Raw genomic sequence first — 26,807 nt, forward strand, 5'->3', positions numbered from 1 at the left:
TTGAAAATTAATTAGTAAGTCTGAGTTCTAGAAACGTTTTTCTATATGTCATTATATAAATGGATAATATATTTAACCATCCAGAGAAACAGTTCCTGAAGATAAATAATTTACTGAAGAATGTGGGCTTGTTTGTTTTATCATAAAACCAATATGATTTACATCTTTTATTTTAAGAATTATGATATCAGGGAAATAGAAATGAGCAATAGCCAGCAAGACTAGAGGAAAGACCTAGCCACAAAAAGCATTCAACCAAAAAACATTTCCCTATAGAAACATTTAACTTTTTCTAATAGGCTCATCTTTGTACCCAGTTGTCACTACATTGTTACTTTAACAGCCTCTTTCTCACCAAGCGTTACAAATTGAGAGAGGGAAGGATTTGTACATTAAGATTTGTTGAGTGTGTGTAAACGAAATGAAGGTAGAAAGGATAGCCTCCCGGCAAGTAGAAGGCTGAGTTATTCTTAAGGCACATGTGGTGCTTGGGATTCCACATGATGACTTCCCAGTTATCGCGGCATCGTCCACCCAGAGAACGGACATACTATACAGATGGACAAATGCCGTGCCATTAGTCATTCTGGATGTGCTATTTTTTTTACTGGTTTCAAAAGAAAAACCTGTTAATTTCAGGTTATCAACTAATTTCTGCTATTCAAAGATGGTCCATAATCTGTTTTAGGGAAAATAGAGCAGAGCATCTGAGGTTCTAGTCACACGCATGGTCTCTCTCTCTCTCTCTCTCTCTCTCTCTCTCTCTCTCTCTCTCTCTCTTCCTCTGATGCTTTCTGTAAGTTTATTACATTTTATGTAATTTCAATACAATTTGAGAGAAAGAAAACTTGGAATGTGGCAATTTATCTGACTTTCTTGGGATTTTGTTTCTATATAATTTTTTCTGTATACAGAGGAATTTGGAGGGTGCATCTAGGAAATGATAAAAAATATGGGCCAGTTCTCTCTGTGTTTAAATCTCTGGGCATGAGATTGGTTTGACTGATGTGGTACACTGTGTCAATACTGTCACATAGTCTTCCAAGAGATGTACTACTGGGTCTCTGGACTCCTGAAGCTGACCTTTGTGTTTTGACTTTTGGTATTAGACATTCAAGTAAAGACTGGATATAACAGAATACTGGCTGTATCCTGACTCCCTGTCCACACACTGGGTAACTAACTTAGCTCTTGCTAATGTGATGGGTGTGTATTTTCCTTTCTTTCATTCTGAGTAATGGCAAAATCCTTTCAAGTGCCTGGCCTCCTCGTGGACTTATCTGCATTGCTCATTTGTAGATTCACACATTTTGATTAGCACCCCTTAGAATCTATCTATAATGTCTCATCTAGAAAATGTTCAAATGTGTTAACTAGGAATTTTTAAATATATTGCCATGCAGATAGCAATACGCTGGAGCTCATATGTTTTGCTCAGTGCATAGTAGTAAACTGTACAGTTTGCACATGCCTAGTATATCATGGATGTTAAGATATATGATAAAATTAAGAAAAATAGCAGCCTAGCAAATAAATGAAATTTTATTAAAAGTAATTATCTGATATATGTTGCTTATTGTGAAATAGAATCAAGAAAATTGAAGAGATAGAGTAGATTATACATTAAAGAAGTCTTTCTGGATCCTAAATATACATTGATTCATTCAGCACAATATTACTATAAAAGTCATGAATGTTCAAAGAAAATACAATGCCCCTTTCTATGAAGATTTGTATATTATCTTAAATATTCATGAGTGACATCAGTTCAGGTTATCTGTGTGAATATCAGTCTCTATGGAACTGGCCACTTGGTGTTTATGGGACCATGCTTTTGAATACCAATTCTTTAGCATCTCAGATGCACCATGGAGCTGACTCAGATCATGAATATTCACACACACACACACACACACACACACACACACACACACACACACACACACTGATCTTCCTGAAAATAATCACATATATAAGGATGAAAATCTCATTAGTTTTTAGTGATGAGAGCTGAATCGGGATCCTGGACTTGAAGTGGCATTATAATTCTTGGTGCTTGTTGTTTTCTTTAAAGGAAAACAAACAGAAAATGAACTTTAACAAATAAAACATTCTATGTAACTTTCTTTCTTTTTTTTTTTTTTTTTTTTTTTACAGGTTCATGTGCCTTTTTGGTTGGGGTTCTTTTTTGAAAATGGGTATTTTCATAAAATGTGTTCTGATTATGGTTTCCCTTTCCTCTACTCCCCTCAGTTCTTCCCCACATCTGCTTCCATCTGGATCCATTCCTAATCTCTCTCTCTCCAATAATAAAATGTAATAAAACAAGAGTAAACAAGTCAGAATAGGGCAAAACAAACAGACGGAAGGAAAAGAGCCCAAGAAAAGGCAAAAACTTCCTTTCATTTTAGTGCCGTAAAGCCTGTACATTATTGAATCATGGTTACATTTGTATTTCATGTGGTTATAGGAAAGAACAGAAGAAAGGACTTGCAGAAATAAAAAATACTTTGAGGTGAATGAATTGATGGCACAGAATATTAAAGCTGTTGGTACGCAGCTAACTCAGTGATTAAAGGAAGCTTCACTGCTGTAACTGGGCATAGTGCAGGTTGAAAAGGGTAAGGGGGCCCGCATTAGTTAAAATCTCTTTAATATTGAGAACACGTGGAATTAAAGCACAGATTCCCAGTTTAGGCTCATGTGGTGATTCCCGTACGTGTACTGACCTGAGCCTCATTCTGTTCTTCTGCTGGAAGCATGTTTAACATACAGGAAACATGTGGATGTTTTATACCACTTTTTGTGCACTGGAAAACTATATTCTTTGCAGTTATTTATTAAGATAGGATCTTATATATGCCAGGCTGGCCTCCAAGATTGCCTTTAAACTCCTGATCTTCTTACATCCACCTCCCGAGTGCTGGGGCTATAGTTGTGTGCTAACACACATAGTGTTTACAGTGCGGAGAATCAGGACAAGGCCCATGCATGTGCTAAGTAGACTTTCTAGACAGCTACATCCCCAGGCTCCTGGGGAAACTTTACCCAGGCTAAATTTAGGATCTTATGATCATGGAAGCACATTATTTAAATACTACCTTGACTCATGTTCTGTCTGAAATTTTCTTTTGGGATACTCTTCCAAACTAGCGAACAATGTATTTTTGGTGTACTTCTCTAAATCCATAAGTATTTATAAGCTGGTATCAAAGTTAATCAAGTGGGCCTTATCATCAATGCTCTAGTTATTAACTGAATAAAGAGGAAAATTAAAAACTATTGCTTTGAAAGTTATTGATGAAGCATAGGCTGACGAAATTCCCAGTTTCTGACATTGAGATGCCCACATTTCCCAAGACTTTCTCTACCAAGCTATTTATATGTTTAAATACTGTGTAAACACAGCTGATAAATGTGCTCAATGATAATCAAATTTTTATTGTTTTATTTTGTTTGTTTCTTTGTTTTAACTCTGGTACGAGGGTAATTTATGTGAATTTACCACAGAGACTGAGTAATACTTGAGGATCACTCTGTTTCGACGACTCCCTCTGAGAAAGCCAAGAGACATAAACCAACTTTCTTCTATTTATGTGTTTAGGGAGATCTTCATACTTTGTACCTGGGAATAATTTTATAGCAAAGAGGTGTTTAACAAAGTCTGAAGTTACTTTTTCTTGTCACAGCTACGAATATGGCATTCCTATCTAGTAGCTAGCACGGGTGTGAGATGCTGTTGAGCATTCTGCAATACACAGGACATCAAACAGTTACTCATTCTAAAATGTCAATGCGACTGCCATCATACAAAATTGAAAACCTAGTTCTGTGATTAAAACTTGTGAATTTCCAGTAATTTATGAAATTTTATGGCAGACAATGAAAAACATATAACATGAGTTTAGGAAAAATGTGTACATTTGAATAAACTTATTATTTTTCTTGTTTTTCTTAGCAACCATAGTGTTAAACGAACTCAACTGGACAAGTGCCTTAGATGAAGTTTTCAAAAAAAATCGAGATGAAGACCCTACATTGCTGTGGCAAGTGTTTGGCAGTGCCACTGGCCTGGCCCGGTACTATCCAGGTAACACTTTGGTGATTCAGCAAATATGGGGAGAACTGGGATTATCAGTGGTTTCTGTTGATGCTTTTTTGTACTGTAGGAAGATGATGATGCTACAGTAATTTTTCTGGTGATGTGGCCACAGGTAGATTCTCCACTGGATGACCCACATAGCCATGCACACATGGGCGGCATTAATTTGGTCCAGTGGGTTAAAAACAACTAGCTAAATAAATACATGATTTAAAAAAAGAGGAAATAAAGTTGGGAAAGAGATCGGTGGGTGATCTTAAGGAACATAGTTAAGATATAGTCAAATACCAAGTATACATGTTTGAAAATGCCAAAGATCAATAAAATTGTTATTATGAAAAAGAATGTAACATTGTAGTAACTTGATGATAATTACTTTAAATTAAAGTACCTAAGAAGTAATTATAAGCAGTACTGGAGACCTGGTCTGGAGACAGTACTATCATGAGCTAAGATACTTAAACATATACCTGAGAAAAGCCTTATATAGGAAGCCTGAAAAAGAAAAATCCATGGCTCAGGTCCAGCTGCACAAGACATTACAATAATAGGTAGACTTTTAGGAACTTATTGAATGCATTCCTTCCAAGAATCAAATCTACCATTGAAGCTCAGGTTTTAAAAGTGTTAGTGCTTTTCATTTAACCAAGGAATCTCCATTTGTTAAAATTAAAGGGCTAGGAAATAAGGGAAGAACATACAGCTTTCATTTGCTATATCAGATTTCAACCAATTCGTAGGTCATCTCAGTGATCACACATATTCAGTGTACATGGATATGTTTTATGCATTGAAATAATGTTTTTGAAATGCTCTTTATTCTTATAAGGGACTGTAAAGAGAGAAAAACACTAATTATGACATTAGCTCAAAGTCAATCCCTGGTCACCTCTGAGACCCTATGAAAGGCAGATTGATGTCTGTAAGTCTGCCACAGTTAGCTTAACCATATTCTTACAGAAATAGCATGTGTTCTTTCTCCCAAAGGCCTGAATAGATAACCTAGCTTCTCGTAGTCACAGTAGAACTTAGGGGTTTTGTTGTGGTTATTGTTGTTTGATTTACTATTTAAGTTTACTAAATGTGCTTAACAACTGAATTTGTCATAGTGAAACATGTACAATAAAATGTCAATATTACCCAGCATTGTGTGGTAGTAGAACCACATTTAAGTGCTCAGGTATGATGAGCCGGTGAGTCCATTAATACCCCTATGTGACTGCAAATGGAAGATGGGGGAACAGTGATACTGTTTTCAGAGATCAGATATCAAGCATAGGCCAAGTTTAAATTGTTAGAAATGAATCACAATAATATCTTATATGTCAAAATTAAGATTAAATTACAATAATAGTGGAATTTCCTCCTTCAAGAAATTTTATAAAGTATAATATAACACCTCTAAATCTCTTGTTATGTGTGAAATGTTAAATATCATGTATAAAAAGAATAAACTATAAAGTTAAAAAGCAACAGCATTTATGTGCATAATAAATCTGATATGGTAAGCTTTAAACTTATATCAATCAGGTCTTATAAAATATTACCAAGTACAGTTATAAAAATCTGGAAACCAAATGCCTAAGATCCCTCTAGTAAACCACGAATACATTTATCATTACTTAATAACACCATATAAAATTTGAATCTTGTAAAAATGTTTACCTCATTTAAACTCTCATAAATATCTGAGGGAAAGGAATAAAACAGTCAGTGATTGAAAATGAGTATATTGTTGAGAGAGCAAAGGACCAAGACCAGAAAGAAAGGAGTGGCAGAGAGAAAGACAAAATGAGGTCATAGAGAAATGGGGTTAGAAGATAAAGTGTGCCCTTGAAAGAAAGAAGAGAGACAAAAGGGAAGGTGGAAAAGGCAGTGGTATGAATGAATGCTTTTCATAGGTATTCATTATTAAAAGTTACATTGAATTTTTAAATATATTAATTGCCTTCTACAATTTTTTATTGTGTATGCTAGCTAAAGAGTTGATTATTTTCTTGTTTTTCATACTAATCAGACATTTTTAAGTATGTTGGCATTTGCTCACAGTACTTTGGAAAAGACCTTTACATCTTTTATTTACCCAAATCATGGAGATATTCAGAACATTAGCCAGTGGAGCCCAACCACAGAACATCATTTTTAAATAGGGTTTTTCAGACTGTAGGTACAAGGTTGTTGGTTTAAATTCTGATTTCCTGTCTAAATGTTGTGTAAACTCTGCTACCCAGTTGTCCCCCTGTTATGTTAATAATGCAGCTTACAGCTAATCAATGAGCAGGGGAGAGAATAAGGCAGGACTTATTCCAGGGGAGGAGGAGTCAAGGGGAGAAGGCAGAGGGTGGGCAGGAAGAGAGGTGCACTGAAGAAGAAGGAGCTGGAGCTACAAAGGTGCAAGAATCTCTGGGTTGTTTGCTGGGAGTAAGACAAAATAGCATCTCACATTGAACATTATAATAACTTTAGATAAGACTACGCAAACATCATCATGAAAGGAGACAATATACAGTTGTGAGAGTAAAGAAAAAAAAGAAGGGAAATGGAAAAAGAAAAGGAAGGAAGAAAAAAACAGTAATCATTCAATACATTACATTTTATGTTAATGAACATATATAATAAACATGATAAACTCTAGTAGTTCTTTAATGGCTTTAACTTAAAAACCAAATTTTTGGATGACTGTGTGTTTTGTTTGTTGAGAAACTTAGATTGTTGTATAATATTTTTTATAGTTTAGAAAAAAATACCTAGCTGCATTCTTGAGTGAGTCAGAAGAATGCATTATCTTAAACTACAAAACGGATTTTATAATTAAACATGATTCCCCCCCCCCCAAAAAAAAAGACAAAATAGCATAAAGGGTTAAACTGCTCAGATTGTGTTGTGAAGCCTTGTGTTATAAAAGAGTCTCTGTTATTTGTGTGATAGCCTGGTTAAGAGAGAAACACTGTTTTATAAAAATAACTTCAATAGCATACCACTTGACTGAGCAGAAGACAGCTCTGCTGAGTTCAGGGACCTGTTAGACTGATTCTTAAAACTGTCCACATGGAGTACTCTTTGTGCAGTCTCTTTTACAGTGATCTCAGTCCTGAGTTGGTCTTTGTGAGAGTAGTGAGGGCATAGCACCTGATTTCTTAATAAAGGGGTAAGATAGGGTCACCAGTAAATTAACTTGTTAAAAATGTCTTCAGAGACTATACTTGTCTCTGCTATCAAACTAACCCAGGGAGGATCATCTCTGCCATTGAATTCCATTTACGAATGAATAGAAACAGAAAGTCTGGTGCTACTTCCTCGCGGTGTGTGTGTGTGTGTGTGTGTGTGTGTGTGTGTGTGTGTCTGTGTGTGTGTGTGTATGTGTGTTGTGTATGCATGTGTTTAGATACAATCCCTGTGCATTCTGGTTTGGAGGCCAAGAGTAAACATTGGTTGTCTCCCTCAGTCACCTTCCACCTTGATTTTTTAACAAATGCTGTCACCGGACTTGCAGCTTACCCTCTAGTACTAGATTGGCTAGCTAGTTAGACCCAGAGTCAGCCTGTGGCTGTCCTCTGCCACCTCTCCATTCTCATGCCTGGGATCCAAACCCCAGGTCCCCATGCTTGTGCAACAAGCACTTTACTCACCAAGCCATCTTTCCAGCCCTAATTCATCTTCACTAGGTTCTCCTACATGAAGTTAAGCTTCCTGCAGGAGCAGCAGGACATTGGGTAAGCCATTTGAGCTTTGTGAGTCCTGCTCCACAAGTGTAAAGTAAACAAATTCTAATTACATTATTATGGGCCACTGGGATTAAACCACAGTTAAAAGTACTTCAAACTACAGCAGGTTATGGTACCAGAGAGATGGCTCATTGGATAAGAGCAATGGCTGCTCTTGCAGTGGATCTTGTTTCAATTCCCAAAACGCACACCCAATGTCTCTTCTGACCTCCTTGGGTTCCCGGTATGGAGACAACATACCCACCCCCATAAAAAAAGAAAGATATAAGTACAAAACAGCAGACAGTTCCATGGTACTGTGCTTCCACTGTTCATTGTCAGCATTCACTTGATCAAAGAAATTAAGGATAATAATTGAGATTACAAAGAGTTGAAAAAGAAGCAATAGAAAAATGAAAAAGGAGACCTAAACAAGGCTTAGTCCCAATATCTGACAGTCGCTCCACATTGTGTGCTTGGCCTATAACTATTTTTTCATTTCTCTATAAGGTTGCCCGAAACAAACAAACTTCTCTTTAAACTTAAATCTCAGAAAAACTATGAGATGCTGTGACATAAAATATGCTGCATACAGCATGTAGGAGTGTGCTTTTACTGTAAAAGTACTGGTTTTGTGTTGTCGGGTATTTGATCACACTGAACCCCAAGACTGTGTATACTCAAAAAACATGTTTCTAGTTTGGTGTGCCTCAGCCCCAACCACACTATTAGTCCAAGAGCTTTCTGTTTACTCTAAATAGGTGGTTGTGGTATGGCTCAGCCCTAGCACATACCTTTAATGCAAGGGCATTCTGTAAACAGAATTAAGTAATGTCAACCATGGGTCAAGAGGCAGAGCAAGCCACCAGGTGACAATGAATAAGCACAGCAAAAAATACCTTAGAGAGGGAGAGGGTGTCTGGATGATGGGTAGAGTCCCTCAAGAAGCAGAAAGGAGGAGCATTTAGTTTAAAGGATGTTTTAGACAGCATGGAGAAGGAGAAGGGTTTTTTTCCTTCTGGGACTTCATCTGAGTAGAGAGGTCAGCTAAATGCTCTCTCTGCTTCTTTGAGTTAGCAGCCTTTCACCCCAGCATCTGGCTTCTGAGTATTTATTGGTAAAATCAAACATTTGGGACTTGGATTAAAAACAACAGTTTTGTTTTACTGTTCAAACAAATGATGCTTCCATATTCCTTTGTCTGTTGACGTTTGCCCCTTCAGGGTTCCAGTGTCTCCATTTGTAGCATCAGAAAGCCCACACACCATTACTTTATAGGATCATTGTGAGGAGCAATCAAAATCTAGTTTATGTATTCATCCAAATGTAGACTTTTACTGTAATGCTAAACTAAGCCACCTGTAATTTATTTTCCCCTGGAATTCTTGTCATGGAGTTAAAAAGCAAATTGTTTTTTCAGAAATTGTATCTTCTGAATAACAAAAATTATTAAAATGCTTTTGCAATAAGGTCAAGTGTTATTTAAAATAGGCCCAGTCACAGTGGTGTATAGTAAACAACTATGTTCTAAACCAGAGAGCAGGCAATCACACATCATCTCCTACACTCGGTCAGGTGGTGACTTACAGAAATCGTGTTTTGCTTCAGCACTCAAGCCAGGAGAATCGTGGTGGCTTAACTCAGAGAGCAAGATGCATTAATATTCTTAGCATCTTGCCCAGATGTTAGAGAAAGTCGGGCTGGTCAACCACCCACACAGTTCTTGCTTAGCTGACTGACTTGACATCAAGTAATGACCCTATGCAGTGATGCATGTGGAAGGTAGGCTTTTGGTAATTTGTATTTGAGCTTCAGTATCTGCGCTCAGTTTAAACCTGCTCTCCCATCTGCCAGGTGTGTATGAAAGTAAACTGTAGAAAGTAACCTTTTTTGTTCTTTCTCTGTTTTCTTTTCTTTGTCATCCTTTTTCTCCACCCCTTTCCCTCTTCTTCCATTTTGAGGATAAGTACAATTTTGTGCTATAATAGAGAGAAAATTATCCTGGGAGGAGTTTTTAGTTGCTATGAAAAACATCCTTTCCTTTTTCTACGCCACGGTATATTTTACCCATTTCCTGATGATCAACTGGAAATTTTTTAACAAGATGATCTCCTTAGTCCTCCTCAACACTGAAGCTGTGTCTAGCTGTTAGCTTCTTCTCTGCCCACTGCCTCTGTTTTACAGGATACTTAGACCCAACTCCCTTGCTTAACCACCCACTCATTGCATAAACAAAGCTGACACACGATGGGATTTCAGAGTAGTACAGAATACAGTATTGGTTACCAGTCTTGGGAGACAAGAGGACAGAAAATGATAGACAGATTGGTCAGTAGATTCAAACTATAGCTAAGCAAGGGGAATTTACAATTTTGTAACATGGTTAAGTACTTATAATTAATGGTTATTACAATGTGGCCTTTAATAAATAGAGAGAATCTTTAATGTTGCCAAAAAGAAATAATAGAGCTTTAGGTGTTGAATATGGCAAGAGTATTATATAATCCTTATATAATGTGCATGTGCACCAAAATATTACTCTTAAAACCCATAAATAGATATAATTATGGTGCTCAATTTAAAAGTAAAGTGAAATTTTTGAAGAAAAACAACAACAAAATGGAGTTCATTCCAGTGGCATCCTCATTGAACACAGGCTTATTAGAAAGTGTTTCATTTGTAAATTCTTTGTAATTATCGATCTATAGAAATTAAGTTTAACCTGATTGTAGAACTAAACTATCTCTTCTTCAACACCTCTCAGAGACTTGAGAAAGAATAAGACTTAAATTCCTGAGTGAACCAGCAGTACAGGTTAGCAGCTTCCCAAATGAACAAATTGAATGAGACAGTTTACTGCCTGAAGAGTCAGCCAACACTCTCTATAATGTTAGAGCCTCATCTTCAGCCTTCTGGCCCAATGTGTCTGCCAGACTTTTTCACAAGGCAGGAACTATTGAGGACTTGTTTACCCTGTCTTGGCAGAGTTCGGCTGGTTAGGAGACAAAATCTTTTTAGATCAAGATAAAGGAGCTAACTTAATAGAGATGAGATAGGATAGATATTGAATTCCATTCAGAAATTTAGACCCAACAAGACAGGAAAGATGTTTACTTCAAGTTTGACAAATGCAAATAGCCAAATCACTATGAATGTAACATTTATAGAACTCATGATTGTCAAATGGTTCTCCCTGCTATATGTAGTTTGTTTTATGTATGTGTAATAAAATAAATGTATATGAAAAAAATAAATTAAGTTTAAACTGTTGAAACTGCTCTCATAGTTAAACTCTGTGAATCCTTAAACATTTTCAAAATAAATGTTCATAGAAACTATTTGTTTCACCTACTAATATCTCCTGAAATTGTAACAATTAAAACAATCGACTGAGATTATAATTAGGAATCAGTGTCTCATTGAAATACCAATGCAGAGGGCACTTATCCTTTTTAGATAATTACTTTCTGTTACAAAAGAGAAAAACAGAGAAAAGTAAAATCTACCTCATATGACATTTACCACCTGTCTTATTAAACACTTTGTCTACCTGCTTGTTTGTTCATCTCAAAGATACAGGATATTAGCACCCCCCCCCCAAAAAAAAGAAAGAAAGAGAAAAAGAAAGACTTGATGCATGCTGCATGAATGTTAAACTCCTAGGACACATTTCCTTGTGTGAGAGCTGAAATCTTGCTGGAATAAACTGTAGCCAAACCTGTGTACTAAGTATGGGCCCTGACACTCCCCCCATATTCGTAGTCAATTTTTTAATATTACATATAATATTTTGAAAAATAACTTGAGAATACTTTAAACCTCAAGTGGCATGTGACAACATCTGAAGATGTCAAAGGGCCATTTGATAGATTTCTAGGAGTGGGGAAATATTAGAGCTACCAATTTTTATAATTTCCAAAATTGGTGCTGCTGCTGTTTATTATTTTCAATAATGCCTAAATTTAATTTTTTTTTTTGCTTAGAGCTTTGTAAATGAACACGTGGTTTAGCTATGAATATATTTAACATCTCTTCATCATTATATAAACTATTTTAAAATAAGATTACTACTTTTTCACAATGATTATTAAATCCAGTGTGTGTCTATTGCAATTATTTGGACTGCCATAAAAAAAAAAGAAGACAAAAATGTGTATTTCAACGTTATGGATATTTGTTCCTGCCACAGTTTCTGATGGGAGCTGGTAGGTAGGAGCAAAGAGGGAATGCCCCCTTCAACTGGGCTTCTATGCCATGAGTGTGGCACCTCCTTAACGTTCAGCCATGGCTAAATTGTGCTCACTTGACTAGAGAAAGCACTGTAACGTCCTTTCTCGGAGAACTCAGAAACAACAAAGCAGTTCTTGTATGACCCTGAACATCAGTTAGTGTCTCCATGGTCTCCTTTTCCATGCCTGTGTCCTCAGTTAAAAGGCCAGAGCTATGCTAAGGAAGGACACAAAATCACTGCAGGTGAAAAGGCCTGCCCTGGCTGCCCACTGTGTGCACCTGTGCTTGTGGCAAATGGTTTCTACCTTGCTGAAAACTAATCTAATTAAAGCGTCAGAAGCCACGCATCTCCACATGTAGATCACAGTGCAGATCATTAAGTGATTAAGCAGCAAATAAATTAGGCTGAAGGCCGTAATAGATTTCCTATGAAAGCTGAGAAAAGAAGTAATTAGGACTAACATCATCCGAGAGGCTTATGAACTATAGATTAAAAATCAATTCGGTGCAAAAATAAAGATGGGCAATGACTTTCTGGAGAGGAAAAAAAAAAAGGGGGGGTTATCACATAAGAAACCAAGGAGCTGAACAAGTACTAGTTGCACTGTGCACTGCTGAGCCAGCATTCTAACAGATTGTTCCCGGGAAGGCACTGTATTGAGTAGAGTGCTGCTAGTGGCCAGATAAGAGGCCGTGAAGGTCACCTGGATTGCCCTGTTGACACAACAGTGTGGATATTCTGGGTATTGGATTGCTGTGAGTGGTTTGCTAAAAGGAAAAAGTCTAAGGGATCATCCACAGATTCTGTTGCTAGGAAATGGCAAGATGTGGATGTTTAAAGACCTGAACAAAGGACCAAGTAGTAATTAAAAAGGAGACATCTTGAATACAAAAGGTGGGGACATCAGAGAATTAACAAAACTATTTATGACTGATGGAAGTGTGCAAGGTGGCCATGAGTTTTAGTTTGAGTGGAACTTGGAATGTTGCTGGTTCTGGTGAAAATAGTATCACTGGTTATTTTTCTTTGGGAAGCAAAATGATGACTTAAATCCCAAACAGCAAAGTTGCCAGTGTGAAAGGTAAAGAGATGAAAATAGCTCGAGACGCAACCACCGAGTTTACATTTTGAATTCTGTGCGTTGCTTTGCCATGTATTGCCATCAGTTGTGCTGTGTGGTGTGAACTATGCATCAGGTACATGTGTGCCTTTGGAAGACTTGAAACAGTCCTGTGCTTCTCTAGCATGGTCGCCATTGCCTCACATAACCCCATCTCTTCTCTGAGCAACCTCACAGTTGCAACTCCCTGTGGCTCACTAGGCTGCTCACAATAGCAGCTCGACTATGGTTCTGGTCACAACTGAACTGACTAAATGATTTCTCTCATTGTTCATGGTTTATAGATGCTAAGTAGATGCTAATTTAAAAAGTGAGAGTTGTTTGTAATTCAACTGGGAGAAATAACCCTAGCTATATATGTCAGTGAGTATTGCTAAACCCTTCATCTGTTTCAACTTCTAAAATATCTCTCATTCTGTTCCCTTTCCTTTATGTATTACTAAATCTCCACACCTTATGAAACATTCGTTTCAGATGCATGCAACCATCTTTGATGTGCTGTTCATTTTATGTTAGGTGCATTTGATTAAAGAATTTGGAAACATTTCATTTAAAATATGGAGATCATATGCACCTCTGAGGTCTATGGAGTTTCAGATTATCACAATCAGTACCAACTTCCAAGGAGTCTTATTGAGTAATGAAATATGAATTTTTTTCTTGTAGAATATTAATTTGCTTGTGCTTAAAGGTTCATCAATTTTTACTAGAATAGGGACATTTTCTTTGTCATAGTTAGAATTTTTCCCTTGGGTGGAACATATCTAGCATTATTTTCCATTAGATCTGTCCCTCCCATACTTCATAAAACTTAGTGGGCCCTTACCACTCCTGAGCTACTTAAATAATCAAATATGTATAAACATTCTTTTTATTGAATATTCTACTTAAACACACAACTGGCCACTGTTAACTACTACTGCTGCTGACACTATATAATAGGTGTGATGGTCTATCCTTATCCACAGAGAGGTGTCTCTGTATATGAGTTTGTATAAGTGACAGAAGAGAGAAAATATTGTTGAGGAGAAAAAAAAAAGTCCTTCTCCTGATAATCCAGTGGTGTTGTCCAAACATCAGTTCTCATTGTTCAGGAACAAAATATAAACTTAAAAACATAGGGGAGGGGAATAAGGGGAAAGTGGGAGGGAGGGAAGAATGGAAGGAAACAAGGGATGGGATAACCATTGAGATGTAATAAGAACAAATTAATAAAATAATATATATCTTGGAAAAAAACCATTTCGAATGGGCAGATGACATAGTTCAGCAGGGAAAGTGGCTTGTTATTCAAGCTTGGCCATGTCAGCTTGTATCCCAGGTACACATGTAACAATGGAAGGAAAGGAAAAATACACACACAAAAATAGTGGTAGGAGTAGCAGCAGCAGCAACAGCAGAAGTAGCAGCAGTAAAACTCTTATTTATAAAGGAAGAATCTTAAGAGCAATCCATCACTCCAATAGCCCTTGGGTAGAATGTACAAGCATTTTTAAGACAAAAAGAGGTCTAGTAAAATGACTAGAAAGTGATTTGTTTAAATCATGTGCTTACACTGTTCACTCCATGGCATTTGCCTTACTATGCCATGCAGACCACCTAAGGACTACCACAGCGTCCACCACCAGTTTTCACCCTCACAAGAACTCAGCCTTTGTTGTGTGACTGTAGATGGCTTCTCCTTCTTTGACTTAGCCTTTACTCTGTTGTCTCCAAATCTCCATCTCCTTTTTACAGTTGTCTGTTTGTTTACAAAGCCCTTCTGGTCATGTGCCTCTTTATCTACCGCTGAAAATGAAATGCAAATGCAACCTTCCAAAGCCAGGCTTTTCCAAGATCAGTCTTTCTTCCGTTCCCTTAGAGAACTTCTATTCATTTGTGATAAAACAGGTATTCAATTTTATACTCTTTCAGAATATATTTGTGATTCACTTTTTCTGAACACTAACCTATGGGATCATACTTGGTTATAGTTTGTGATGTGAGTTTCTGTGCCATAGTACCCAACAGTGTCTCTCATGTCATAGAGAGCAATAGAGGTTTTTTTGTTTTTGTTTTTTTTTAAGTTAAACTGCACTATTTTAGTTGCTAGAATTGAAAAAGAATACCATAGTATTTTTAGTAGGTCAAGCACCTTTTCATGAGTTTCTTCCCATAGACACAGCACATTTTCCTCATTCCCATAGAAAATGCAGCACCTCAGCTAGGCACGGCGACACACACCTGCAATCCCTGGTAAGCAGAGGCTGGCTGATCTTTGTGAGTGCGAGGCCAGCTCCAGTCTAGAAACAAGCCCAGCACAGCCAAGGTTACTTAGAGAAACCCTGTTTTGGAAAATAACAAAATAACAAAAAGAAAACCAGCATCCATCTAGGTGAGAGAGGTATAGAAGAACGGGAAAATAGAAGGAACCAGAGAGTCTAAGAAACCTACAAGAAGAATATCATGACAGGCGGATCTGGACCCAGGGGGCTCTGCTCAAACTACTGCACCAACAAAGGACAATACATTCAGTAAACATTGAACCCCTACTCAGATCTAGCCAATGGACAGGACATTCTCCACGGTTGTGTGGAGAGCGGGGACTGACTCTAACATGAACTCTGGTGCCCAATATTTGACCACTTCCCCTTGGTCGGGCGGCCTGGTGGCACTCAGAGAAAGAATAGACGGGCTACCAAGATGAGACTTGATAGGCTATGACTATGTGGTGGGGGAGGAGGTCCCCTTCTGTCACAAACCTAGGGGAGGGAAATAGCGTAAAAGAGGGAGGGAGAAGGAACAGGAGGATACAATAAGGGGACAACAATTGAGATGTAATCTGAATAAATTAATAAAAAATGAAATTTAAAAAAATCAACATCCCAATAGGTTTTTTCATGCAGTTGATAATCAGAGCTGTCTGGATCCTATGTCTCCTATAGAATAAGACGTTTCCAAATTAGACTGTTCACCATGTAGCACAACTCTCCTTATGTCCTCTGCATTAATCATTTGAGTCCAATATAACATGTAGTGTCTGCCTCTGTACATAACTACAATAAGACTACAGATGGAAAAGCAGAGTGGAAAATACAGACCAACCCCTCATCTATATTTTTTAGTCCTTCCATCAACAGAGAGATTTAAATAAAGCAAAATTTCCTAATTAGCCTGTCTTAGCGCGCACATTCTCTGGGACTCCACGTTTATCTAAACCAGGGGCTTACCTAAAGGACAGTAATTGAGGACACAGCAGCTTTTATATCTTGTTCTTTTCTGCTGCAAGTCTGGAACCTACAGTTGCATTGGTGTATGAACAGTGTTTCTGCACATCATACCCGCACTGTTCTTCAGTAGTATGTTGGCATGCCTAGTAGCCAGATTCCAGTTCTTTTTTTCCCAAACAGTTCCTTTTATAATTTAAATTCATTTGAAGTAGTTTTTCTATACAGCCCCAGCTGACTTGTAGTTCAAACTTGTCTCAGATTCACAGATCTGCCTACTTTCCCCAAAAGTGCCTAGATAAAAGGTATTTTCCACTATGCCCAGCTCAATTAATTTCTTATGTAAGCAATCCAATCCTAAAATTTCATTTGGAAGTAATTCTCATCTGTAAAATCTTCTACTTAATTACAGGCTCCAAATACAGACTGTTTCAGTCGCCATTCTCTCATGGGTTGCTTGCTTATTTGAAGACATTATAGACTCCAAAAAAATTTGTTATTATAATAAGAGTATGGGGGCAACCATATGTAAATTCAGTGGTGTACACAGATAGATAGATGATAGATGATAGATAGATAGATAGATAATAGATAGATAGATAGATAGATAGATAGATAATAGATAGATAGATAGATAGATAATAGATAGATAGATAGATAGATAGATAGATAGATAGATAGATAGATAGATAGATAGATGGGGAAAGGAAGGAGGGAGACTCTAGCTTTGACAAGAAGACAAAAGAAAAGGAGACTGTGGAGTGAAAAGGACAAAAATTTATAATAGACATGTACGAAACTGTCAAAGTATAAATGGTAGGAAAAATAGATCTCTTAAGTGCCTGTCTATACTTGTGGCAGAGGCTGCTATCTGCTCACAAAAGTCTGTCATCCATTTCTAAGTACCCTTTTGCAAGTGATGAGGACTCAGGACCTCACTTTTTAAAGCTCCCCTGTGTCTGCTGTACCCAACGGCCAGGCATGCTAGATCCCACGAACAGAAAATAGTGACAAACTGTGTCACTTCATACCTCAGACTGCATGACTTGTTTGTGACTTCTCCACAATTCTTCCCTACTTTTTACAGCTGTAAGTCCATTGGCTTGGGAGGTCCTGGAATTGAAAGGCTGTCAGAAACAATATCTCTGACTGTCCTAGATTCCTGCATAATTGCTTGAAGCAATATTTATTTATTTATTTATCCATTTTGTTGTTGTTTGTTTGTTTAGAGACAGGTCTAACTATGGAGCTCTGTCTTGCCTAGAACTCACTATGCAAACCAAATTTGCCTCAAACTCATAGCACTCCACTTGCCTCTGCTACTCAAATACTGGGACCCAAGGTGTGTACTACCACGCTCAGCCTTGAAGGAGAATTTGTGATGCACGTGACCAGTGATACGTAACTTAGAATCTTACTTGACAAATAACACTACCATGAGAAGCAATGCGATATTTGAAATTACACTCTGAGGCATTTATTGTCATCAAAACTAATATAGATTAGTTTGACTATTATTTGAGTGTTTCTAATAAAATCTAACTGTACAGATGTCAGCCATTTTCATTTTACGTCCTCTGGCACTTCAGCCTGGGTATAATAGCCACACTCATTTAAGAAAAACCAGTCTTCCCATGATGGAGCTGTGGTGTGAAATAGGAGCTTTGGAGAATCTACTTTGGTATAATAATAACTGGAAATTCTGTTAAACTTATATAAGTTGAGTCAATTAGCTTTCTTCCCTTAAAAAAAAAATAAAAGGCACAGTTGATTTTGCTGAAACTCAGAATGTGTCTAGTGGTCTATAGGACATGACAAAGATAAGCCTCTGCTGCTGACTATCAGTGACGCCCAGAAAAGAAGATCTGCAGTGAGTGACTCTACAGATGTTTTTGAGTATATAAGATGTAGGACAGTTTTAATTGTAGTTAAGATGAATAATGTCAAGTCACCTAGAGTTAGAAAAACGTGTTTGTTTTGTATTTACCAAGTAGAAGTGCAATTAGCTGTCATTTGAAGTGTTTTTTTTTTTTAAGCCAAAAGATGTAGTCCTCAATTTATCATTTTCTGGTTTTTTAATTCTCAAACAAATGAAATGAAAATTGGAAACTTTAATTGCTAGGCAACGTTTATATTAAAAAAAGGCATCAAAATCTGTACGCATTCTAGATTGTTTCTTTAGCACATGATTTTTATGTTCTAAGTTCATGTACAGGAACTGCCTCCCTGACTAGAGAAGCTGACAGCTGTCATCGTGCACTGTAGGTATTACATAAAGCTGAACAATACTGCAATGGGTTTAGCAGAAGGCAAGACTTCAGCTCTTTTATTTGGGGTCAGGGAAACATCCCCATAAATGATTATCATCAGCTTCAATGAAATGATCCATCTAGAAATGAGATGGCCATTCAGTGCTGTTTCTAAAATCCTCTCTTCGGCCACCCTCAAATCTTAATGGAAAGCCAAAAGGACATTTAAAATGAAAAATATTTCCCCCTTATCAGGGATTTAAGGAGCTCTGATTTCCTTTCCATTGTGAATGCTTATGAAACAGTATGTGAGGGAACTGCAGAACACAGGCATTTTCTCCTTGCTGTTTGATCTTCTATAATTTTGATCTTGGATAAATAGTGTACCACTTAAACACCATGATGATATTTTACATGCTAATTAGTAATATCGCAGAAGAATTTATATTGTTTAATTTAACAATAATATACTCTAATTCAGTATAACTATGTCTTACTCCAAGAAAACGTACATGAAATTATTAAGTTTTAAATATATGCCACCTAAGATTAGCAATGTTATTAAAATGTAATGTTCTTGCCCTTAATGTAAATTATAGCTTTTTAATTTTCTTGTGTCTTTAAAGAAATTAATAAATTTAATAGAGCATAGTAATTCCTATCAGTAGCAATTTTAGTGAGAGCAAAAATCTTGTGTTAATGTTTTCTATGAAGATTTAAGAAACCTGAGGCTAAAGACATGGCTGTGGGGGGTAGGGTTGGAGTTTAAAATATGTTGTACAAATGCAAGGTCTGGCCAGGATGCAGATCTCCAGAATTCAAGTAAATACCTTGTAGGTGTGGTGGCCCTCCTGTAATTCCAGGCTCAGAAGGTGGAGACCCATGGTGCAGAGCAAGCAGGATAGAGTGCCTGGCCAGATTGCTGAGTTCTGCATTTGATGGTCACATGTTGACTTAATGAATCGAGTGAAGGAATCATGGAGTATGATTCTGAGCATCAACCTAGGAAACCTGCATGTACCCAAATGGAAATCCATACACATACCGAAAGAAAAAAAATACCCACAATGGAGAAAAAGAAGAAATATACTTTTAAAATAACCTTAAAATTCCAATCTAATTAAACCACTTATCAACTTATCAAAGTCATTGTTGAGATCTTTCCATTTATGACTCTGCTTAGACACTGGCCATGGGAAGAAATCACAGTCTCATTAGCTCTGTGCATTTCTGTAAGCCTTGGATCAGTTGGAAGAGGGAAACAGAAAACATACAGTGTTTTGACTAGGGAATATTTATTGTTAATAAGGAACCACTCACTATAACTTAGGAGATGACTCAGCCAGTAAGGACACTTACTACACAGGCATAAGGGCCTGAGTTCAAACTCCCAACATAAAAATTTGGGTGTGGTTGTGAATCCGTTAACCCAGAATTGTGGGAAGGTCTGAGTAAGGGGTTTGCTGGCTGCCAGTAGAAGATGGTCCAATAACCAGTGTCCTAATCTGGCCTAAGGGAGCTCATGATTGTGTCCCTACACACACATTTGAGTTTTCACCACAAATATATGCCATATCAGTCACAAACATTCACACATACACACACACACACACACACACACACACACACACACGCAGAACAGATTGTAAAGACTTCTTGACTGTAATGGGGTTTTGTTGGACTTTATGGATGTACAAATGTCAGGTATGTTATAAGATAATTTAATCTATGGATATTTGTGAGATTGAAATAAAAGCCTAAAAGAGAATCTTAATGGCCCAGTATCCTTGACCTGTGGTCCCAATTCTCTTCTAGAAATATGATATATCCCAAAAAAGCAGATAAGTCACTGAGGGGGGCACATTGGTGGAATGTGCTAGAAAATGATTCCTAGAGTTTCTAATGTTAACAAGAAGCTCTCTTCGAGTACTTGTGGGAGGTCCTGGGGGGTGCTAACTTGGTGTCAGTAGGCTATTGCTGGCCATTGGATGCTTTGTAGAACTTCAGATTCTTCCAGAGCATGGAGAAATAGGGAAAGTGTAAGACAGTGGTAGTCAAGTCTGGAGAACACAGATGCACTGCAGCAGGCAGACACCAGACAATCTGTTCATGGGCAAGAGCCCTTAAGCTAGCAAACCACATACTGCAAGAAATACACCTTTCTCATTAGGTGAATCATCTGGACATAGTACACAAAACTGTGCTAATTAGGAAAAGAAAAGTCTTTTAAAAGGTCAGATCATTTTACTCAAGCAAACCGAAGGGATACATTCCAGCTGAGAGGTAATGGATGTATATGCAGAGATGTGGTATTGAAATTTGTCTACAATTTCTTTAACTTACCTTATTATTGTTGAGACATTAACTGATATATTACAGTCATAGTTGAAAGGGAGTGGATATATCTAGCCACATGCTTGTTTCTTAATTCTAAGACAATCACCAGCAAAAGTGTGATATTTATATCCTTGACACTTAGTTTGTAAGGATGAAAATGGAACAAATTTTAAAGAAATAAACTTAATGGATGTTATGCTAACTATGTCAGTAATTGGTTCTTTGGGGAGTACTATATTTAAACTTACAGTTTATGTAAATGTGATTAGTCATTTGAAACGAATAAGACATTTCATAATAAAGCTATGCATATAAAATTTCCCACTCAAGAAGTTCTTCTTGCGTTGTGTGTGTATTTTGACATACTCTAATTGGCTAAATTATCTTAGTTGGATAAGCCTGGTTCTCGCCAAGATTCTCCACAATTTCCATGATTTCTCAGTAAGAAAAATTGAGAAATAGATCATAGTGCATATGTCATCTGAGTTAGGAATTTTCTTGAGTCACTTGTCTACACATGTTCATTTGAGGGACTTCTTTAGCCTGCGACTGTCATGCAGTCCATGAGCATTTACTAGCCTTCATTAGGCCCGGGCTGTGGATCAAAGGAAAGAGTGTTAGAGCACTTTAATCAAAATAAATGTAGATTTTACTGTAATAAGTATGAATCAATTACATTTCAAAATCAATATAATAAGACAAGAAGTTTTTCAGTTTTAGCTTCTAATTTCAGAAAAATGATAAATGTTTTGAAACTAATAGATTATCGACTTTCTGCTTGAATTAATTCACATCATTCAAATAAATTTTCCAAATCAAAATAATTTATCATTTAAAAATATTTTTATTTATTACATGGATATAATGTATTTTCATCACACCACACTCCTCTTGGCCCCTCCACATGCTTCAAGACATCTTTCCCCTTGTGTGTCCTTCTTTTAACATAATTTGTACTTTTTCTATATACTCAAGTGAGTCCAAAGAGATGTCCACATGCGTGTGTGTGTGGAGCCATCTACTTGAGCATAGGTAACCTATGAGGCAGTCTACTATCTCTCTGAAGAAAGTCAACTCACCTCCTCTCCACCTAATAGCCCTCCCCTGGAACCTTGTGAGCCTCTCTCTGCTCCATGCTAGTCTCTTGGCTGCCTTAATCATGTGCAGGTGTCACAACTATAGATGTCATGAGTGTAACAGCCTTGTTATGTGTAGAAGATGCTTATTGGCAGCAGTGCTCCATCATCTCTTCAGTGATGGTCTTGAGCATTAGGGGGAGGTGGTTTGATAAAGGTATCGAATTTAGGGCTTGGAACTTCACCATTGCTTTAGCTAATTATGGGTCTCTATATTAATGTTTGTCCACTATAAAAGAAACTTCTCTGATGAGGAAAGAGGGTTACACCAAGCCACCAAGGATCTGCATTTATATGGCAACTTGACAGTAAAAATAGAGTTAACTTTAATTGTAGTTTATCCTTCTTTTTATAATTTTAACCTGGAAGTGACCATAATGCTTAAAGTAGTCTGTTTGAAATGGAAATTGATAACTTATCTCAACAATATACATCATTTGTTAAGCACATGACTATGGAGGCTATGATAATGCTACTTTATGATACCAATCCAAGAATATTTTTCCGAGCAACAATAACACTTTTTAAAATCCTGGCTAACCTAGAACTCCCTGTAAATCAGGTCTCTGCTGCTCAAGTGGTGGAATCAAAGCCATGTGCCAACCTATCTGGTGAAAAGCAGCCTTGTACATAGTCTTGTATATTCAAGTTTTCATTGAATGAAATCAGAATGAGCAATTAAGAGAAAGTGCCACTTTTACTAGCTGCACAAACATTTTCTGCCACAGGAAAACATCTAATCTAAGTTAGCTCCAACCAAGCCCATGTGTCTGAAGCGTGTTTCAACAATGTAAGGAAAGGGAATTGGCTTGTTTGGGTTTCCTTTGTACTGCTGTGTTACTTTCCAATTTTTAAAAAGAAAATACTGATGACATAAGTATGGCATTTTGTATTTGACCTTTAGTTTAGATAAGTGGAATTCAGTTTATTTTTGTTTTGTGACTTTTAAGTTCCATATTAATTCTGTAGATCATACTTAACTGCACTTCCTTACGTGTGTGTGTGCGCGCGCGCGCATGCGTGCACACACATATGTTTATTGAGGAATGGGCAATTCTCATGCCATGCCATATATTTGGAAGCCAGAGAACAACTTTCAATTCTCTCCTTCCAGCAGGTGTGGCCTCGAAATGGAATTCAAATTGTCAGTCATGGTATGAGCATCTTAACTCACTAAGGCGTCTTTTCAGCCCAGTCATGGTACTTGGACTTAATTTCTCTGATATATTTGTTTTTCAGCTTCTCCATGGGTGGATAATAGTAGAACTCCAAACAAAATTGATCTGTATGATGTACGCAGAAGACCATGGTATGGAACTTTGACTATATCTAAAGATAAGATCAATGACAAAGGGTTCTATCATTTGTTAATATGATGAGGGAAAACTTCCCTTTACTGGGATGGGTGTCATCTTCTTATATAAAATGCTGTGATATTTTCAAATTATGAATGTAATTAATGACAAATGAAAGTAGTGAGTGTGGGTAGGGAATGATTGTGCTTGCTGTTAAAATGATTTTTCAGACTCATTTCAAATGGATTACTTTAAGCTTTATATTGAGTTTAAACTTTCCGTCTCATTTAGCTGATGGAGATTTCTTTCAAAGGACAACCACTTTGCTGGGAGTCCTAACAGAGAGATGACAGAGTCAGAGACAATTTGACTCTGACAGTGGACTAATGAGAACTGACCCCAAGCTAAGAGTCCTGCCTACATACAGTCATATAGTTTAGGTTCTATACTGCCCCCACCACACCACACACACAACAGTTTTGTTTGACATTATTAAAGTAATCCATTGTCATAATATAAAACACAACAAAATTCCTACAATATATCTCTAGACTTACTGTGAAACAACTATGAATTTTCATGTGTTTTTATTATTGATTGTATTTGAGTGTTTAAAAATTACATTTAAATTGTAGATGTACTGTTTTTAATGAGTTCTCAATACAGCATGGTGCCTTGTACTCTTTTATATTAATTTTTGACTACATAGTAATGAAAAGAAGCACTTAAAATCATTTTAATAAAGTCTATCTGCTCACTCATTTAAGAAAATTCCTGTTATTGGATTTTTGCTTTGTTTCCAACTTCCTGCTATGTCCACACAAACTCTATGTGAAACAGTTGTTGGTTGAAAGACTATGTATTAATGGCTTTTAAGTGTCCTGCTTAGTATCCAATAGCAATTTATATGAACACAGTCTTGAGTGATAGTTGCCAATATTACTGTTATAATGGAAGCAAATGCTACAGTATGACATAGTTTCTATTAGGAAATGGTCATTTTATGGGATAGGTAGGAGCCAGGTATCAATCATCTGGAGCAGACAGTATCCTAATGTTTTCATCTTCCCACTGAGAAGGACACCAGGACAGAGGTGTTAAGATTCTAGACAGGAGCTAGATGGTCCTCCACTGGTAAACAGTGGAGCTCTGCTGCCTATTGATCTGCACACAGAGTGTGGAGTGCGTTGTGAGCAATGCACTGCAGTGCTCCCTCTACAAATAAGCCCAACTGGGTAGCAGCAGTGTTCCAAGGTGTTGAAAATGAATTCGACTGTTTTCTGGCCATGGAAAGTTGGGTCAGATGTAGCCTTCCTGCTGGGGAAGGCAGACACAGGATCCCCTTTGGTCTCTAGCCAAGCAGTATGTTTTTTTTCTCTCTCTTTCCTTTTCTTTTTCTTTTTCTTTCTTTTTTTTTCCCCTTTTTTCTTTTAGTACTCTGCTGCTCTCAAATGAATCTCTTTACAATCAGTAAGGCCTGCCTAAATCTCTCCTACTGTATCTTTCAAATGCAGAGTCTGTTACTGTAAAATATGGTTGGATTTAGGAATTAACATTTAAGCTGATTCCTTGGGTGATTTTGGACACCATCAAGTTTTGAGAGTTTCTGCTTCACCTTGTCAGTAATAACATTTTCCATTGCCTGATTCCAGTTATATAACTGTCCTGTTGTGCTTCCTTTTAAGTTGTTCTATCTTAAGGTTTATAGACCACCTATCTCTTTGTGATTATTTTTTGTAGTTATAAATGTCATAGTTTGTTGTCCACTATAGTGAAAAGATTTTAGGGCCTTTTCTTCTTCAGAAGAAAAAAACTGTCATTTTGGAAATTAATTTTATTCACTGCTTATGTTAAATTTTCTTCCTCTTTTCTTTTTTAATATTATTTTTATATTATTTTTATATTTATTTCCTTTATATCTTGATTGTAGGCCTTCCCTCTTCTCCTCCTGCTCCCCCTCCCCTACTCATCAGATAAGGGGGGGAATCTCTCCTTATCTGGAAAGTATCCTTTCACAGCCATACTTTTTTGGCATCTCTAATGTGATCTTAAATATGTGTTTTTCAAGCTAACATTAGGAGTCCACATGAAAGACCATTGTTTACTGTGGTATAATAGAACAGGTCTTTGCTTTAATCATATATTGTTTCGGAACTCTATAAACATTAATATAGCATTTACCAATGATAGACACAGAGAGAAAGGAAATGTTTCTGTGCTTCTATTTTAGGTACATCCAGGGAGCTGCATCCCCCAAGGACATGCTCATCCTGGTGGATGTGTGAGTAGTGCATGAGACATTTCGTAGATAACAGTTTGTTGGAAATCAAGAATGTCTGAGAGAGTGGGAAAACGGAGAATCAATATAACGATTGCATATGAAGTCAAAGAAGCCACATTAAGATATTAACAAGGGATTCAGGAGTTGGCTTAGGTAGTAAAGTGTCTGTTGCGCAAGATGAAGATCTGAGTTCATATCTCTGGCATCTACATAAAAACAATTAAATAATGATTGGATGGTGGTTTGTGCCTGTAATGCCAACTACGGATAGAGGAAAGAAGACAGGGTCACTGTGAGACCCAGTCTTCAAGTATAGGGTGGAGAATTGTAGAGGAAGATACCTGACATTGGCCTCTAGCCTCTACACACACACACACACACACACACACACACACACACACACACACACTACACATGCAAGTGAGTACACACAGATGACAACAAAACTAGGAAAAATGTTTTTTGAACATGAAAACAATGCTTTTTGTATCTGTATCACATGGAAAGTTGTGACACATTCCTAAAAGGCAAAATATTTGAAAAGTATTAATAATTTCTATTTATGTTTTCAATTGTGAACAGTACTGAAATACAGAGTTAATAAAACCCACAATTCTTGTTACTAAAAGAAGAAGAGAGAAAAAGAATCTTAGTTGGTACTTAGTCATAACAATTTCTATTGACTATAAAAGATTTATAGTCCTATAAAGGACTATAAATATGTTAAATTTTATTGCTAGGACTTTTCAAGGCACACAAAATATGAAAACAATTTCTGTGTTGATATTAGTCCTATTATTTTGTTGTATTGTTTCAAGTTACAACCATGTGAGACTCTGTGTGCACCTGTGATATAGAAGCAGGAGTTAGTTGCCTAGAGATGAGGCCTACATTGAGAAAGGGGTAGAGACAAAAGAAATGAAGAAATCCTGGAGGAACTGTGCCTTGAAGTGTGGCATGAGGCATTGTCCACAAGCCTCATAACAGCTGTGTGGCTGTGTAACTCTATTTTACTGACTTCTGCTTGTTTATAATTTTTAAAATTAAAATGTAATTAAATCATTTCCATGCTTCTCTTTCCTTTTCCTAAACATATGCCACTTGTTCTCTCTCAGATGCATGATCTTTATTTCTTTAATTGTTTAG

At 37.0% G+C, this 26,807-nt stretch overlaps 1 protein-coding gene across 6 annotated transcripts in view; it reads left to right on the plus strand.

Annotated features, from left to right (window-relative positions):
* CACNA2D1 (calcium voltage-gated channel auxiliary subunit alpha2delta 1) overlaps nt 1-26,807 on the plus strand; it is a 423,580-nt gene that overhangs the window by 297,851 nt on the left and 98,922 nt on the right. For all 6 annotated transcript variants that reach the window (XM_084784398.1, XM_084784399.1, XM_084784400.1 and 3 more), the window contains exons 7-9: nt 3,959-4,090; nt 23,325-23,394; nt 25,611-25,661. In XM_084784398.1, the coding sequence (XP_084640524.1) occupies nt 3,959-4,090; nt 23,325-23,394; nt 25,611-25,661 (253 nt within the window). The remainder of the gene's footprint in view (nt 1-3,958; nt 4,091-23,324; nt 23,395-25,610; nt 25,662-26,807) is intronic.

This window comes from Acomys minous (genome assembly GCF_964271855.1).
Source record: "Acomys minous genome assembly, chromosome: 6".
In the NCBI taxonomy this organism is placed as follows: domain Eukaryota; kingdom Metazoa; phylum Chordata; class Mammalia; order Rodentia; family Muridae; genus Acomys; species Acomys minous.